Source organism: Megalops cyprinoides, chromosome 16 (assembly GCF_013368585.1).
Source record: "Megalops cyprinoides isolate fMegCyp1 chromosome 16, fMegCyp1.pri, whole genome shotgun sequence".
Classification (NCBI taxonomy): domain Eukaryota; kingdom Metazoa; phylum Chordata; class Actinopteri; order Elopiformes; family Megalopidae; genus Megalops; species Megalops cyprinoides.
Window position 1 is genome coordinate 33,141,552 of NC_050598.1, and position 17,500 is coordinate 33,159,051.

The 17,500-nt window shown below is 49.9% G+C and overlaps 1 protein-coding gene across 5 annotated transcripts in view; it reads left to right on the forward strand.

Annotated features, from left to right (window-relative positions):
* spock1 (SPARC (osteonectin), cwcv and kazal like domains proteoglycan 1) overlaps positions 1-17,500 on the forward strand; it is a 187,596-nt gene that overhangs the window by 103,708 nt on the left and 66,388 nt on the right. For 3 of the 5 annotated variants that reach the window (XM_036548147.1, XM_036548150.1, XM_036548148.1), the window contains one exon: positions 8,532-8,612. The exons of the other annotated variants lie outside the window; for them this stretch is intronic. In XM_036548147.1, coding sequence (XP_036404040.1) covers positions 8,532-8,612 — 81 coding nt within the window. The remainder of the gene's footprint in view (positions 1-8,531; positions 8,613-17,500) is intronic. 5 annotated transcript variants of the gene reach the window in all.

The following is a 17,500-nucleotide window of genomic DNA, read 5'->3' on the forward strand; positions in this document are numbered from 1 at the left end:
CCGAGGTCTTCCCCCTCTCTGTGGTCTTCGTACTGAGTTGCGGACAGTATTCTGCCAGCGATATCCACAGCTCTAACACATCAGACTCTTTCTTTCCCCTCCTGTCTTTCTCCTCCTCTCCCTTCATTTCTCTCTTCCTCTTCTTTTCTCCCTTCTCCTTTTCTTTTTTTTCTATCTTTCTCACTGGCACCCCCCCCCCCCCCCCCCCCCACGCTGTGAGCTGAAACAGCTCGCATATGCGGCAAGCTGAGATTAGCTCCTTGTTCCAGCTACAAGATTAATTACTGTAGATAAATGGAGGAACATGAGAACAAAGGTAGAATTATTTGGGGGTATCATTAAATGATATCCAATTTCCTCAACAGAATTCTCATCTAAAGCCTGTCCTTAGTGAGGCTGCAAGGATTCTGTCTCAGGCAGAACGTGTGTCAGAGAATTACCCTGTGTACCTCTCTCTGTTTGAAAATCTAATTATATATTATGCACACATAAGTATTTTAATGAAGCGGTAATGTTATTATTTCTCATTCAGGCTCTAATGTGCTTTCAGTATTCATTCATTCTGGTTTATCATAATCTATGCGTTATAGCAGACGTGAGCTGATTGAACACTGTTTGTCCTGAGAGCGGTAACAGGGTGTGAAAGAGGAAGGGAATTAAACTCCTGTAAAGTTAGTCTGCGCTTTTTACAGAGAGTGGCGGAAAGTTCCAGGCCTGCGGGCTGTTCCACTGACTGGTAAAGATGGATGTGGCCAATATCAGAGACAGCCAGTGTGATTGCAGCAAGGTGATGTCTGCTCGGCCACCTGGGCCCCCACGCTGTCTGGATCAGAGTGCCCGTCACACTGGCACAGGCCAGGTGGGGGCAGCGGCGAGGCTGACAGTGACAGAGGAGCGTGTGGGGATGGAGATACAGCTGGAGCGTGAGTCTGAGGGCGTAAATTTGCCCACTGCCGGAGTTAACCTGTTTCAGTGGCTGCCCAAGCCCTGCTGTTCTTTCTCTTTGACTTCATCACCGCTGTGGATTTCAATGTCTCTACAAAGCCCCTCAAGACCACCAGACTCCATTTCACACAGAAGTTTTTAATTCTGGGGTTTACGGACTCAAAAGGAATGAGCTGAGAATTGCAAAGTGTAGGTTACGTGTTCTCTTCAGCGGAAGATGTGCTGGCTGCTTCCCTTTCACACGGTGTGGCAGCCAATCAGAGCAGGCTGTAAAGGGGTAGCCAATCAGAGTGAGCGGAGTGGGCAGTGCCAGGGCTGGCTGGGCTGTCCTCCTGCACAGTGATAGCGAGTGCTGCTGGTGTTTGTGAGACTGCAGGTGTTCGCAGCAGCTAAGCAAACACCCCTGGAGCTGTTGGATTTCTCTCAGCTGCATCCAAGTGTACAAGAAGGAGAGAATAAACACAGGGTGGAACTAAACTGGCAACAGAAATACTCAAATCTGCCTGAACACTTAGCCTTAACACTCAGCCTTAACACAGCCCTAACACTCAGCCTTAACACAGCCTGAACACAGCCTTAACACTCAGCCTGAACATAGCCATAACACTCAGCCTTAACACAGCCCTAACACTCAGCCTGAACACAGCCCTAACACTCAGCCTTAACACAGCCATAACACTCAGCCTTAACACAGCCCTAACACTCAGTCTGAACACAGCCCTAACACTCAGTCTGAACACTCAGCCTTAACACAGCCCTAACACTCAGCCTTAACACAGCCCTAACACTCAGCCTCACCAAAGCCCTAACACTCAGCCTTACCACAGCCCTAACACTCAGCCTTAACACAGCCCTAACACTCAGTCTGAACACAGCCCTAACACTCAGTCTGAACACTCAGCCTTAACACAGCCCTAACACTCAGTCTGAACACAGCCCTAACACTCAGTCTGAACACTCAGCCTTAACACAGCCCTAACACTCAGCCTTAACACAGCCCTAACACTCAGCCTCACCAAAGCCCTAACACTCAGCCTTACCACAGCCCTAACACTCAGCCTTAACACAGCCCTAACACTCAGCCTTAACACAGCCCTAACACTCAGCCTCACCAAAGCCCTAACACTCAGCCTTACCACAGCCCTAACACTCAGCCTTACCACAGCCCTAACACTCAGCCTTAACACAGCCCTAACACTCAGTCTGAACACAGCCCTAACACTCAGCCTTAACACAGCCCTAACACTCAGCCTTAACACAGCCCTAACACTCAACCTTACCACAGCCCTAACACTCAGTCTGAACACAGCCCTAACACTCAGCCTTAACACAGCCCTAACACTCAGCCTTAACACAGCCCTAACACTCAGTCTGAACACAGCCCTAACACTCAGCCTTAACACAGCCCTAACACTCAGTCTGAACACAGCCCTGACACTCAGCCTGAACACAGCCCTAACACTCAGCCTTACCACAGCCCTAACACTTAACTCACCCCTCAACTGTAACACTTTGCTATAACATGATGTTACAGCTGTAATACTCAGCTGTACCACATAGATACAGAATCATGTACCTGCAAGCAGGGCCCAGCATACAGAATACAGCACATTAATATACAGTCCTGCATTCCCACACCGTGTGACTGATAGCTGAAAAAGGCAAGTAGCAGAGCTCTGCCTTTTCCTATGCCTGCTGTGTGCTGCTGGGTGTCAGGTGTCCATCTGCTCTTCAAATCGCTGGATGATGAATGAGATTCCCCCTGGAACACTGACAGGCACACACCAGTGGGGGGCAGTAGAGCACAAAGCCCACTGCAGGCTCGGATCACCGCACCAGTCACTGACCCTTAAACGTGCTGCAGTTTCAGGAGTTCTGCAGCTCTGTGGAGCTCTAGCACCAATGCTTCACCCCACTAATGATCCTCTGTTCTCTGCTTATGCCTATTAGCTCATGTACCTTGTGTTTTCTAGTTGGTTAGCGGCTGGCCCATCTTATTCTGCAATCCTGGACAGCTAATGAGCTGTATGCAGCATCCAAGTACCAGAATCAGTCTGATGGAAGAAATTGATGCTGTACTTTCAACTTTACCAAATTACCCTGAAAATTCTATTTTGTGGGAATCAGTGAGAGGAGTGTGGCTTTGTCTGTGGCTGGGAAAACCCTCACTGATGAGGACAGAAAAAGCTTGTGATGATTCTCCTCTGGGAAGGAGTGGTCTTCCTCCAAGAAGGTGCTCTCTGATTCCAGCAGGGAAGAGCAGGGAAGAGAGGGGTTTGTGCAGATGCTTTCAGGGCATGTGTGAAAAGGCTGAACTCACCTCTCACCTCTAATGCTAAAGGACAGGACTGCCCAGCGCATCAGAGGAGATAAAGCCACAAACCTGCGTGTGTGCGTGCGTGCGTGAGTGAGTGAGTGAGTGAGTGAGTGAGTGTGTGTGTGTGTGTGTGTGTGTGTGAGAGAGAGAGAGAGAGAGAGAGAGAGAGAGAGAGAGAGGGACAGCATGCTAAAGCCAGTAGATGGCAGCGTGCAGCCGGAGCAGTGCGGCTGTATGTGCTTGTGGCCTGTTGGCAGATGGTGTGGTCAGTGCCTGGCTGAGTCACAGGTCACAGCAGCGTCCTGGGCACAGTGACCAGACTGCAGCTCCAGATGGATTGTGGGTAGTGGCTCAGTTGTGGAGGTGATCAGAGCGATACCTCAGGCAGGTGCACGCCCCAGAAATGGGGACACAGACTGCCGCCCATGACTCACACTGCCCCCTACTGGAGCATATGGTGATGTCCATCTCACACACACACATAAACACAGGCACATACACTCCCACATGCATACAAACACACACACACACACACACACACACACACACACACACACACGCACTCAGTGCTCTGTCTGTTCAAAATGGACAGATTATATTTTAATGCTTGGTTGCTCTGACAGTGGTGAAATGCAAAGGCCACTTTACTCAGAGTCCGGTTAAAGTAATATGCAATTTCACAGCCTAGTGTGTAGCCATTAAAGTGTCAGCCTTGTCCAACATTTCCTGTTTCGTAGTGTGTGAACACACACTCGCACAGTGCTGTGTGTGCTTAGCTACACCCACTTATTAGGCGTGATTTGGTGCTGTCTGTCCTCCTCTGCCCCTCTGAGGAGGTTCGCGCCCCAACACGCCGTCCGCTAAAGAGAATAATGAGAGATTTCCGCCGGACGCTTATCTGAGTCGAATGTTGATCGATTTTTTGTGGCTTTTCAGGCTGGTTATCCTGCCACTGCGCCGTGCTCGGAGGCAGCCGGAATAAACCTGTGCTCTGAATGGAGAGACACAAAATCAGATCCAAATCCAATCAGTTATCTGATATTCAGCCTTTCATTCAGTGATCTGTTTTCTGCAACCCTCAATGCAGCTGATCTTTAAAGGTGTTCTAATCTCTGGCAGGCAGGATATGAAAGCCTCCTTCTTGCTCCTGTTGCAGGACTCCTCTGTGTGTCCGCTTCAGTGCGTTAATGTCCTGGTGTGATGGGGGGGGGGTGTTACCTGCTGTTTCTCGCACTAATCACTCACCCCTCTGTCGGATGCACCTGTCAAAACAGGCAGAGGCTGTGGACACTGAGATGATGAAACAGCCGGAAAGGACCAGCTCAGACAGACATTAGAACACCCTCCAGCACAATGCTGCCAGGTGTAGCTTTCACTCCCCCGACTTTTCATATTTTTTCTCTGAATTATTGAATAAAAGCCACCCTGAGTTATGGCATATGCTCAGCATGTTATAGTTCAGTTAAGTCTTTGCAAGCTGTGTTTCATTATGACTTCATTTTTTAAATAAGAAAAAACTTCTTCCATCTCTGTAAGCCCTGCAGAGAAACACCCCACAGTTCTGCATCCCCACTCTATGTGTGCTGTGCTGTGTTGGGGTGTGTGTGCTGTGCTGTGTTGGGGTGTGTGTGCTTCGCTGTGTCAGGGTGTGGGTGCTGTGCTGTGTTGGGGTGAGGGCTCTGGGCTTATGACCGGGTTACCTGGCTGTTGGGTCTGGGCTCTTTTGTTGTGATTTTGCAAATATCCAGCTGTGTACCTGGGCAACGGCAGTCACCTGAGTAAAGCCACCTGTTATGCTGTGGTGTTTTATAGTTTTGTTACAATGCTTCTGGCTTATTAGTCTGGGGTACTAGAGCTATAGGAGGATGTGAAGCAGGGTCGGCTGGAGGCAGAGGAGGGTTTTAAGTGTAGTTTGTAGCGGTGTGTCTGTGCTGTTGGGTTGTAGCGGTGTGTCTGTGCTGTCTGTCTGTAGCGGTGTGTCTGTGCTGTCTGTCTGTAGCGGTGTGTCTGTGCTGTTGGGTTGTAGCGGTGTGTCTGTGCTGTTGGGTTGTAGCGGTGTGTCTGTGCTGTCTGTCTGTAGCGGTGTGTCTGTGCTGTCTGTCTGTAGCGGTGTGTCTGTGCTGTTGGGCTGTAGCGGTGTGTCTGTCTGTCTGTAGCGGTGTGTCTGTGCTGTTGGGTTGTAGCGGTGTGTCTGTGCTGTCTGTCTGTAGTGGTGTGTCTGTGCTGTTGGGTTGTAGCGGTGTGTCTGTGCTGTCTGGCTGTAGCGGTGTGTCTGTCTGTCTGTAGCGGTGTGTCTGTGCTGTTGGGTTGTAGTGGTGTGTCTGTGCTGTCTGTCTGTAGCGGTGTGTCTGTGCTGTTCGGCTGTAGCGGTGTGTCTGTGCTGTTGGGCTGTAGCAGTGTGTCTGTGCTGTTGGGTTGTAGCGGTGTGTCTGTGCTGTCTGTCTGTAGCGGTGTGTCTGTGTTGTTGGGCTGTAGCTGTGTGTCTGTGCTGTTGGGTTGTAGCGGTGTGTCTGTGCTGTCTGTCTGTAGCGGTGTGTCTGTGTTGTTGGGTTGTAGCGGTGTGTCTGTGCTGTCTGTCTGTCTGTAGCGGTGTGTCTGTGCTGTCTGTCTGTAGCGGTGTGTCTGTGCTGTCTGTCTGTAGCGGTGTGTCTGTGTTGTTGGGCTGTAGCTGTGTTTCTGTGCTGTTGGGTTGTAGCGGTGTGTCTGTGCTGTCTGTCTGTAGCGTTGTGTCTGTGTTGTTGGGTTGTAGCGGTGTGTCTGTGCTGTCTGTCTGTCTGTAGCGGTGTGTCTGTGCTGTCTGTCTGTAGTGGTGTGTCTGTGCTGTTGGACTGTAGCGGTGTGTCTGTGCTGTCTGTCTGTAGCGGTGTGTCTGTGCTGTCTGTCTGTAGCGGTGTGTCTGTGCTGTTGGACTGTCGCGGTGTGTCTGTGCTGTTGGACTGTAGCGGTGTGTCTGTGCTTTTGGACTGTAGCAGTGTGTCTGTGCTGTTGGGCTGTAGCTGTGTGTCTGTGCTGTCTGTCTGTAGCGGTGTGTCTGTGCTGTTGGACTGTAGCGGTGTGTCTGTGCTTTTGGACTGTAGCAGTGTGTCTGTGCTGTTGGGCTGTAGCGGTGTGTCTGTGCTGTCTGTCTGTAGCGGTGTGTCTGTGCTGTTGGGCTGTCACAGTGTGTTAGTATGTATTAGAGTTATAGAAATATATGAACTGCTGAGCCATGATATAGCTACAATATTATTGAATAATTGAATGATTCATAATTGAGTTTATCATAATTCACATGCAGGTGAAGTATTAAATGCAGCTGATTCCTCCTGGCGTTTTTCCTGTGAGCAGACGCCACAACCAAACAGCTGACAAGCCTGGTCAAATGCCTCTGCCATGTGGACTCTCCCAGGAACCTGAAGAACCACCTCCAATAGGTGCTGTGAGCAGCTTGGAGTGAAGAGCCAGCTCAACAGTGAAACGATGGAAATGTTCTGAAATGCTGCAGCTGTTGAGTGCACCTCTGTACTGCGGTGTCCAGCCAATTCAACCTGAAACTACTTCAGAGAGGGGATTAGAGTCAGTAAAACAGTAGCAGCCTCTCTATCTCTTCCTGTTTCTATGCTGTCTATTTATTTGTTTCTCTCTCCCTCTCCCTCTCTCTCTCTCTCCCTCTCTTTCGCTCCATCTCTCTCTTTCTCCCTCTCTCTCTGTCTCTCTCTCCCTCTCTTTTGCTCCCTCTCTCTCTCTCTCTCTCTGTGTGCGTGTATTCCCTCTCTCTCTCTCCCTCTCTCTCCGTCTCTCTCTCTCCCTCTCTCTCTCTCCCTCTCTCTCTCTCTCTCTCTCTCTCTCTCTCTCTCTGTGTGTGTATTCCCTCTCTCCCTCAGAGTTTGTGCATTATGAAGGGGGTATCTGAATGTCGTGTCAATGCCGCGTTGGTTCCAGGACCCCAGGCAAGGTTATGTGCTGGAAGGTGCCGGTGTGTGTAGCACAGACTGAGGCTGGTTAAATGGCTGCAGGCTCCACAAACAAACATCTCATTAAGCTTTAATGTGGGGAACATTGCAGCGTCCACACTTCCAGCCACAGCTCTTTACTGCCTGCACGGGGCTCCTGTATGAGGGCCCTGTCTCCAGCGCGCCACTGCCTGCTCCTGCCGGGCCGCTTGGAAGCGATGGCCGCAGTAATGCACCTGGTGTGAGTGCAGCTCTCCCCAGCGTGCGCTCAGAAGAGAGGGCGTCTCAGATTACTGCGCTAAATCACGTCTGCTAAAGGAATCTAATTCCCTCTTAAGTGAGCAGGAGAAGGAGGAGGAGGGAATGTGAAATTGATTTTCAGTGCAGTAGTATCAGGGAATTGTATGGGCCAAAAACCAGATAAAATAAACCACAAAATCAATACTTAACAACTTTATCCCCCTTCACACGGAGTGTACTTAGTTCATGAATAAATATATAAGCAGCGATGGCATCAGTAAAGTGCATCTGATGGTTTTGAGGGAGGGCTGGCGTCTCTGAGTGTGCCGATGCTTTAGGCACCCTGGTGGCTGTTGGCTCGGCCCCAGGGCGGGACGATGGACAGGGTTAGATCACAGTGTGACTGGTGCCACTGGCTGGCGCCATGCCTGACCCTTGACAATGCCGTGTGTCACCGGCTGTCACGCGTGGTAAAAGCCCAGGTGGCAGAAACGGCAGGAGAGGTGAGGTGGAGCAGGACGCAGCCAAAGGTTTGTGGAGGGAATCTCATTTGATGTGATGGCACAGTGAATGGCCAATGAGCAGCGTGGCAGCCCATCAGGAGCACACTTTCACTCTCTGTTCACCTGGTCCAGGACTGAGGCAGGAACAGGTGGAGGAGGCGTGGTTACAGTGGTGCAAGTCTCCTCCCCCTCCATGTAGGAAAAGTTCTCATCTCTGCCTCTGTGGAGCCTGTTCTCACCTGTTCACACCTGTTCATACCTGCTCATACCTGTTGAGACCTGCTCTCACCTGGTCATACCTGTTCACAGGTGTTCTGGTCACACCTGGTCTGAACAGCTGTTCCGCTGTTATTCCTGCACCTTTTTCACTAGTAAAGAGTTTATTGAATTTGCTCAAGCAGTAGATAAACAGCTTGCTGTTTACTGTAATGCACTTCGATCTGCTTCAGATTGCCTTGCTCATGTTCATGTACTGTCCCTTGATTACGAGTTCTGGGCTCGGAAGGGAACCCCTCGCTGAGTGACCGCAGTGGACCTGGCTGTAATTGTAGTGGTCTGGGTTCAGCAGTTCTCATGGTTCTGTTGTCTCCATAGAGACGGACGTGAGACCCAGCAGGCGTGGGGAACCAGGGCCCAAAGTCCGGGGAGCTGCTGGGAAGTGGAGGATAGAGGATGGTGAGTTTATACAGTGACCAAGTACACTGAGTCCTGACCAAGATACAACCGCAACCGCACAGCCATTACACAAACACACTGAGTCCTGACCGACACACAACCGCAATCGCACAGCCATTACACAAACACACTGAGTCCTGACCGACACACAACCGCAATCACACAGCCAATACGATAATAGCAGACATTACAGCAGAGAGAAGGCCAGGGACAGTCCTACACTGCAGCCCTGCACCTGCCTGCCTCATCCTATCAGTCCTCACTGTGACCAGGGTTAGTCTGTACTTTAGCTCTTTATTCTCAGGCTGGGGTTAGTCTCTCTGTGTGTCAGTGCTGTAGTCTCAGGCTGGGGTTAGTCTCTCTGTGTGTCAGTGCTGTAGTGTCAGGCCGGGGTTAGTCTCTCTGTGTGTCAGTGCTGTAGTCTCAGGCTGGGGTTAGTCTCTCTGTGTGTCAGTGCTGTAGTGTCAGGCCAGGGTTAGTCTCTCTGTGTGTCAGTGCTGTAGTGTCAGGCTGGGGTTAGTCTGTACTTTAGCTCTTTATTCTCAGGCTGGGGTTAGTCTCTCTGTGTGTCAGTGCTGTAGTGTCAGGCTGGGGTTAGTCTCTCTGTAGTGTCAGTGCTGTAGTGTCAAGCTGGGGTTAGTCTCTCTGTGTGTCAGTGCTGTAGTGTCAGGCTGAGGTTAGTCTCTCTGTGTGTCAGTGCTGTAGTGTCAGGCTGAGGTTAGTCTCTCTGTGTGTCAGTGCTGTAGTCTCAGGCTGGGGTTAGTCTCTCTGTAGTGTCAGTGCTGTAGTGTCAAGCTGGGGTTAGTCTCTCTGTGTGTCAGGCTGAGAACAGGCTCTGACAAATGGTAGTGATGAGGCAAACTCACGGAGATCAAAGTGTTCTCTGTGACTCTGTTCTTGGGCCAATATGAGGGGTTTTAAATAGCTCATCCTGATGTGTTCGCTTATTTGCAGTTTTGCCCTCTGGTCTTAAAAATCCCTCTGCACCAATTTGCAAAACCAAATGTAACAGGAAATGTTTGTCAGTATGTTTATGTAAAAATGTTCTCCTTTTTGATTTAATATGTTGATATTCTGGCTAATTCTTTATGTTTTCACTCTGATGAGATGGGTTGGTTGAGGTGAAAATTGAGGCAGACCTGAAAAGTGCTTCTGTTTCACACATTTAAAACTGCCGTTTCTAACCTGAAGCCAGAGCCCAGCAGTGCAGCACCGGGGGGTTAAACAGGTCCAGGAGAAGCAGGGGATGTCAGCTCTGCCGAAAGCTCTGAGATATTACTCTCACATACATATGGAGGGAGGCAGATCGGTAGATAGACAGTCAGATGTACACATAGGTACCAAGGTAAGTAGGCAGGTGAGATGATTAATACAGACAGACAGGCAGACAGGTGATATAGGCAGTGAAGGTTTTTTGCTCATTCTCACAGTAGTGTAAGGTTCTCAGCTCTCATGGAAGTATACGTTTTAGCCAGTTCTCACAACTTGAATACCAAGTGCCCTGTGTGGGAGGAGGTGTTCCCTGGAGGTGTCATTAACGAAAAGCTCACACTCCTTAGTAGCCAGGTAATGAGTAAAAACACCTGATTGGCCATGCAATCAGGTTACAGATCAAGGTAGGGAGGGGTGTGGTGCCAGCAGAGGGCTGCTGTGGGTTCCTCAGCTCTGCAGCGCCACCTGCCTGCTGTCCTCACTGCCACTGCCGCTGTGCGGTGTGCCATCTCCTCGCTCATCGCCACGGGGGATGGCAGGAGAGATGAGAAACATATTTTTATAAAATAAGAGAAGATGAAAGACAGAAGCACAGGGTTGCATTTGCTCTGGATCTCAGTTCTTCTGACCTGTTTTTTGCTGGATGGCTCGGGTAATGAGTGTGCGTTGAATATTGCAGATGATGTGGCTCTGATGCAGGCTGCAGGCCTGTGTAATCCCCTGGCTGGTGCATCTCCATGGCAGAGTGCAGGCTGCCTTCGCAGGCCGGCCCTGGCTCAGCCCCAGCTGCCAGCAGGAACACCGATATCTCAGCCACTCGCACAAATTCCCCACAATTCAGAGCTGTGAGAGAGAGACGAGTGTGAAGACCGTCGGCATGGTGACAGGAGGGGCTGAGAACGTTGGCATGGCAACAGGAGGGGCTGTCTGCCGTTTGGGGGGGGGGGGGTGCAGGGGCACTGTAACTTTGTTGCTTCACTCCTGAGGAAGTTGATTGTGCTGTCCATTTATTGGTCCTCCTAGTATGCAGCCAAATGACATCATCACATCACGCTGAGGTCACTGCTGTCATTTCAGCTGGATTCACCAGCACTCAGATCCTGTGCATAGTGTGAGTCGGTGTGATTCTGACAGATTTTAAAGGTTTTGAATACACCAGCAGATTCAGATTGCGTTAGGGGTTTAAAGGGTTTTAAACAAGCATGTCAGAGGAGCTTTATATCTCAAAGGTTTTGCTTGAGTTTGTTATTTTGTTTCTTACTGCTGTTACCACAGATTGCACAGGCTAGACAGGCAGGATTCTTTGTGCTTGTGTTTGGCCACATCTTTTCATTGCTTATAGTCTAGCTGCTGTGAACATAAAATCAGTGTTCTGTGTCCTCTTTTAAAAAAAATGCTAAGGGAACCGCATTACAAAAGCTCTGGTGAGGGAAGACTTTCATGAACAAAAACATTTTCCCTGGAATGTCTACCTGTGTATATGATCTGAGGACATAGCCTACAGGAGTGAAAGTCCCTTACTGAAGGAGAAACCCTGCATGGTGGCCTGTCTGTGAGAGCACAGGTAGTGATGGAAGCGGGATCTGAGAGCCGGAATGGCAACAGGCTGACAGGTGTGTACGTGTGTGTGCGTGTGTGCGTGTGTGTGTGTGTGTACGTGTGTGTGTGTGTGTGTGTGTGTACGTGTGTGTGTGTGTGTGTGCGTGTGTGCGTGCGTGCGTGTGCGCGTGTGCGCGTGTGAGTGTGTGCGCGTGTGCGCGTGTGAGTGTGTGCGTGTGTGTGTGTGTGTGTGTGTGCTGTAGACCTGTAGTCAGCTGGAGGCTGTTGGTTCCTCATGTTGAGCATTCTCTCAGTATCAGGACTCACAGCAGGGGGCGCTCCTGAGGCAGAGTGTGCACCAGGGGGTGAGGGGTACAGCAGCCCTCTGTGTGAACCTGGCATTAATGTGATGCAGCCAGGAGAGAAGGGAAGCACGTTACAGCGGGAGTGCTCTGGCAAGGAAAGGGTTTCTCAGCTGCAGACGCCTCAGGCCAGAGCCAGTGTTTATTCCCTGAGAGACAAGCAGACAAATCTCCACGGCCATGTCCGCCGTCGCCCTCCAGGGGGCTGAGAGAGGGATTCAATTCAGAGGCTGACACCCACCTGCTAATGAAAAACCGCTAATCCTCAGCCTGATAGTGTGGTTTGTGTGGGAGCCCACTGGGGGTTCTCTGATTGGATTTGGCACTGAGATGGGCCTCTGTGGATCCCTTCCTGTCCTTACCTCTCCTGCCTGATTCTGTCCCTCCCAGCCTCCACTTTTAAGTCACCATCTACTAATCTCAGAACCGAAACTGTGCTCAGTCCCTGTTTGTTGTAGATAAATATTGTCGCGGATTCTAACAGCAGTGTTAGATCTTGCAGTGAGATGGTTTTAAAAAAAGACTGTGTAGACCTTGCATTATTGTTTCAAATAAAAAGGGTGAAGCCTCCATAAGTGAGAAAACCACATGGCAGCAGTGTGGTGTAGCGGTAAGGAGCAGGGCAGCAGTGTGGTGTAGTGGTAAGGAGCAGCAGTGTGGTGTAGCGGTAAGGAGCAGGGCAGCAGTGTGGTGTAGCGGTAAGGAGCAGCAGTGTGGTGTAGCGGTAAGGAGCAGCAGTGTGGTGTAGCTGTAAGGAGCAGGGTAGCAGTGTGGTGTAGTGGTAAGGAGCAGCAGTGTGGTGTAGCGGTAAGGAGCAGCAGTGTGGTGTAGCGGTAAGGAGCAGGGCAGCAGTGTGGTGTAGTGGTAAGGAGCAGCAGTGTGGTGTAGTGGTAAGGAGCAGGGCAGCAGTGTGGTGTAGCTGTAAGGAGCAGGGTAGCAGTGTGGTGTAGTGGTAAGGAGCAGCAGTGTGGTGTAGCGGTAAGGAGCAGGGCAGCAGTGTGGTGTAGTGGTAAGGAGCAGCAGTGTGGTGTAGCGGTAAGGAGCAGGGCAGCAGTGTGGTGTAGTGGTAAGGAGCAGGGCAGCAGTGTGGTGTAGCTGTAAGGAGCAGGGCAGCAGTGTGGTGTAGTGGTAAGGAGCAGGGCAGCAGTGTGGTGTAGCGGTAAGGAGCAGGGCAGCAGTGTGGTGTAGTGGTAAGGAGCAGCAGTGTGGTGTAGTGGTAAGGAGCAGGGCAGCAGTGTGGTGTAGCTGTAAGGAGCAGGGTAGCAGTGTGGTGTAGTGGTAAGGAGCAAGGCTTGTAAAGATTCCTAGTTTGATTCCTAGATGGGGCAGTGCTGTTGTATCCTTGTCTCAGTAAATATCCAGCTGCATAAATGGATGACGTAATAACCGTAAGCTATGTCAGCTGCTATGGATATGAGCACCTGCCAAGCACCTGATATTTAATATATATAGTATAATATATTTAATACCTGGCCACAAGGCCAAAACACTGGGGACATGAATGGGACACTTTAAGGGTGTGAACATTTTGTTTCAGATCTCAGTGCAATCTGACTGATGCTGTTACCACAGTGCAATGTTGCCAAATCATCGCAATGTTCAGTCCCAAAACTATTTTTTAATTTTACTACAGCAAAAATTGAGTGCGGTGTGTTTTTCCCAGAGTGCAATGTGTTTTCTCTAATGCTTCATTGACAGAAAGGAGATCTTCACTCTTGCTTTGTGTCGTGCAGAGCCAGGCTCTTAATGGTGCAGTGATGTTACTGATGCTGACGATTAGCTGCTTGCATGCTGTTCTCTAGGCCATCAAGAGCAGTAATCTCTGAGCTCAATCCCCAGAGGATACAGATAAGATGTGATGTTTGACCCTCTTAAAAATTTAACAGCAGCTTCTTTGACAATTATGAATATGGTAAACTTCAGGGCACCAGTGTAGGACGAGGGCGTTCTTTCCCAGGGTGCTTTGCAATTCAGAATATCTGAGGAGCCATGTCTCTCAGGTTGCTTGGTCATTTGTTTAAACTGTAGTTCATTTGAGAGGGTAATGTAATCAGATCTTAAAAGGGTTTAGTTTTAGCATGCAATGACAATTTTTTTGTGTTAAGTTAAATCATTTAGTATATTTTCATCATGTTCAAACTGTATCACAAGCAGCTTATGTCTGTGCTATTCTGACTTGAGCCCACAGTCATTCAGAGAGCCTTGTAATCGCTGCACCCTGCAGCCACTGAGGCTGAAGTGAGAGAGGAGTGGAAAGGGGACGTGCAGAAGCTGGGAGATGAGAGTGCAGGTCCAGAGCTGGACTGCAGTGCCTCGGTCACCTGACCACCGCTCTCAGGTGGCAAGGATGCTGCAGTTTCTGCACATGTGTCTGTTTCAGATGAAGGCCTTTGCACTCTTTAAGCGTATGTAGTAATTTGTGCACATCTGAGTGCTGTGTATCCATTTATGTGGACACAGTGAAGAGGGACAGACCTGTAAACTATGAGTAATATTCACTGTAAAGCTGTGGGGCAGTCACACAGGGCGGGGCATGACAGCCCTGTCCATGTCCTTCAGCCAGGGGGTCAGGTCCCTGCAGCTCAGGTTAACGCCAGGAGAGATGCAGGCTGCCTGTGTGTATATATCCCAGCCATGACTGCAGGCCAGAAGCAAGCAGAGAAATCTCAGTTCTGAGTGACACAGAAGGGATTAAAACAGCTCACCTCAGAGAGGAAACAGAGGGAAAGGCTTAATCAGGAGTGTAATGAGGAAAGGACTGGATTGAGTTCTTCTGAAAATATTCTTTTTAAAACAGTGAGTTCTCAGTATCAGGCCAGGCTTTTTTTACCAACCATATCCCTTCCTTATTCCTTTCAGAAAACCTCTGTCAGAACTCAGGAGAGGTGAAATTGCTTGAATCATTTGTCGCTCTTTTGCCTGCATTGAGTAAATTGAAGGCATAGTCATATTTCCAGTACCGAGAGAGGATTGATTGGTTAACTACTCTCAGTGTCTGGTGATATTCCCCAAGGCTTCTGCTCTCAGCAACTTTATAACAGGCCAAATAAAGTCAAATCCAGCGCGGTTCCTCCAAATTAAACTGCCGCTCCACATTCTGCTTCCCCTCCCTCAGGTGTGTGGTAAGAGAATACCTTTTAATTACTACATCAAAGCTGCAAACGCTCTTTCAAATCAGGAGAACTTCCCCTGGCGAGAATGATTTCTGTATTTCCGCTTTATTTCCAATGTGCGAGTGCGCTGTCCATCGCGAGTGTGCCCCTGCCTCCCCAGACGCCTCCCGCTTTCCCGCGCTAATCGCTTTTCACTCGCATGCAGCGGCGCGTGGCCGCGGGGCTCCTTTGTTCCCCGCGAAAGCCGCTGCGAGCCATGCTGCACGAGTCATGCATTTCCCACGGTAACCGAGGTTTGTATCGCGGGGCAGGCGGACTGCACAATACAGAGAGTATTGGGAGCGTGTCGGCGACCGCCGCACCCCCGCAGCTCTCTGGGCTGCTGCGCTGATCAGCGACCTGTTGGAAGTCTGCAGCGGCGTTTCTCGCTCTGCGCCTAAGAGCCAGTGGTTCATAGCGAGCTGCATTTAGCTTTACCGTTTACGAGTGACTGTGTGTTTCAGGGGCTACAGCTAATCATTTGTAACTTGCAGCCTTTGAATTTAGCTAGCATTCATTTTAATCAAAGCACAAAGCAATCTGCAGTTTCCACATTCAAACACTGAGCTGGACGGCTGGTTTTTATTTTCCTTCAGAGAAATAAACAGGTGAGACGGCGCATAAATCATGCTTTAGCCCCTTCTCAGGCTGCCACGTTCAATTGGCGATTATGGCTGAAGTCATCAGCGCTGCTTATTGGTGCTTTCTGCCAGCGGCATTATAATGAGAATACTCTTCATTTATCAGGAGGCCGTAAAGCGATAACTGATCATTCCAACCAGATCCTCACACGCATTTTGCTGCTCTGCCTCTCAGTCTGGCGCACAGCCGTTCCCACGCCGGACCGCAGACATGCTGGATCAGGGCAGCAGTTTGTCTGAAGTCGGCAGAGATTTCCTGTCTGAATAAAAAAAATCCTAATTGATTGTGCAGCCTGGCCGGGTTGCTCCGGCCTGGCGCTCTCTGATGCATTGTAAAAAGGGCTTAATTTTGTGGCCGTTGGCACAAATCCAAGAGTAAGTGAAAATGGGGGGGGGGGGGGGGGGGGTGCTGGAGCGGGACGGCCTGCTGCTTCTGTGCTCCTGACCTTTTCTGGAATCAGATTTGAAAGCTCCGTTTAAATCTGCTCCCTGTGGGCACCGGTGTTCTGAACCTTTTGTTACTGCTGGTTTATAAAGGGGACGTTTAAGGCTTAAATAATGCGAAGCACTGCGCAGTGCTGTTGGTCTCTGCAGAAATGGCCATTCCTCACTGCTGTGTACATTCAGAACCACATCTACTGACACCAGTGAAGCTGGACCTGTAAGGGATCAAACAGAAAATTCCATTCATGAGGATTATTTCACACAGCAGGCTGGCTTGTTGATGCAGACGTGGAAATGAGGCAGGTTTCGGTTAGGGGGTGAACAGCCTGGCTTTATAATCACTCTCAGTGAAGTGAACATTAGAACACATTAGAATATTAGCACATTAGAATCTGACCTGCATCTCATAAATCATATGACCACAATTATTTTGAAATCAAAACTTGACAGAGTTCACATTCTGAAGAATTTTCCTATTTGAAGTGAGCACACGCACACACACACACAAACACACACACACACGCACACGCACACACACTTACACACGCACACACATACACACACACACACACACACACACACACGTGTGTGTGCACATACACACACACTTTCGCACACACACCACACATACACTTACATACACACACACACACACACACACACAAACAAACACACATGCACACACATATATACGAGCGCGCGCGCACACACACACATACATATTTTGCTCTCTGCATTTCCCCTGATGGCTGAGTGGCTGGAATATTGACATCTCCTGGGTTACCATGCCGACAGGCTGTACAGATGGTGAGATGTAACTGTCAGGAAGGCATGAACAGGTGTGCTATGGAAGGCTGTTTTTCCGTACTACTGCAGGGAGAACGTGAAGGTGAAATGGCTGGCACCAGCGCCAGACTCCTCAAAACCCCTCCATCCACAGCCAGTCAAAACCTCTCTTTACTCACCTCCAAAGATGGAACAGCCAATCAAAGCTTCTCTATCCTCATCTCCAAAGAGGAATAGCCAGTCAGGGCCATGGTCTTTTGAACGAGACGTGTATGCAGTGTGTGAGACGTGCTGGGTGCTGCCTTGTGCGTGGAGCGCGGTAATGGCGGCTCTGCAGCCTGCGCGTGTTTAAAGCGCCACGTGAGAGTTCACTCAGCTTCCTTCACAAGCGTTCCTCCCGCCAGAACGCGTCTGACAAAAGCTCGCTTTCTTACAGCCGACGAGCCAACGCAGGGTGACAGTTTCCAGTCATTACAGAGAAAACTGCCACATTCTGCCTCCTTTGTCGTCTCCTACCACGGCTCTAATGTGTCGCCAGCAGGATAAAGCATTTCTATTGGTGGAGCAGGCTGATGGTGACAGTAATCACCCTCTGCTTTGCATGTCTCCTAGCTCCCGAAGCTGCAGTCATGTTCCCTGAAAGACCTATCAGATCCTCCACTTCCAGGATCTGCAGCAGACTAATGTCTCAGATCCTACATCAGGCTGGTGTCTCAGATCCTACATCAGGCTGGTGTTTCAGATCCTATAGC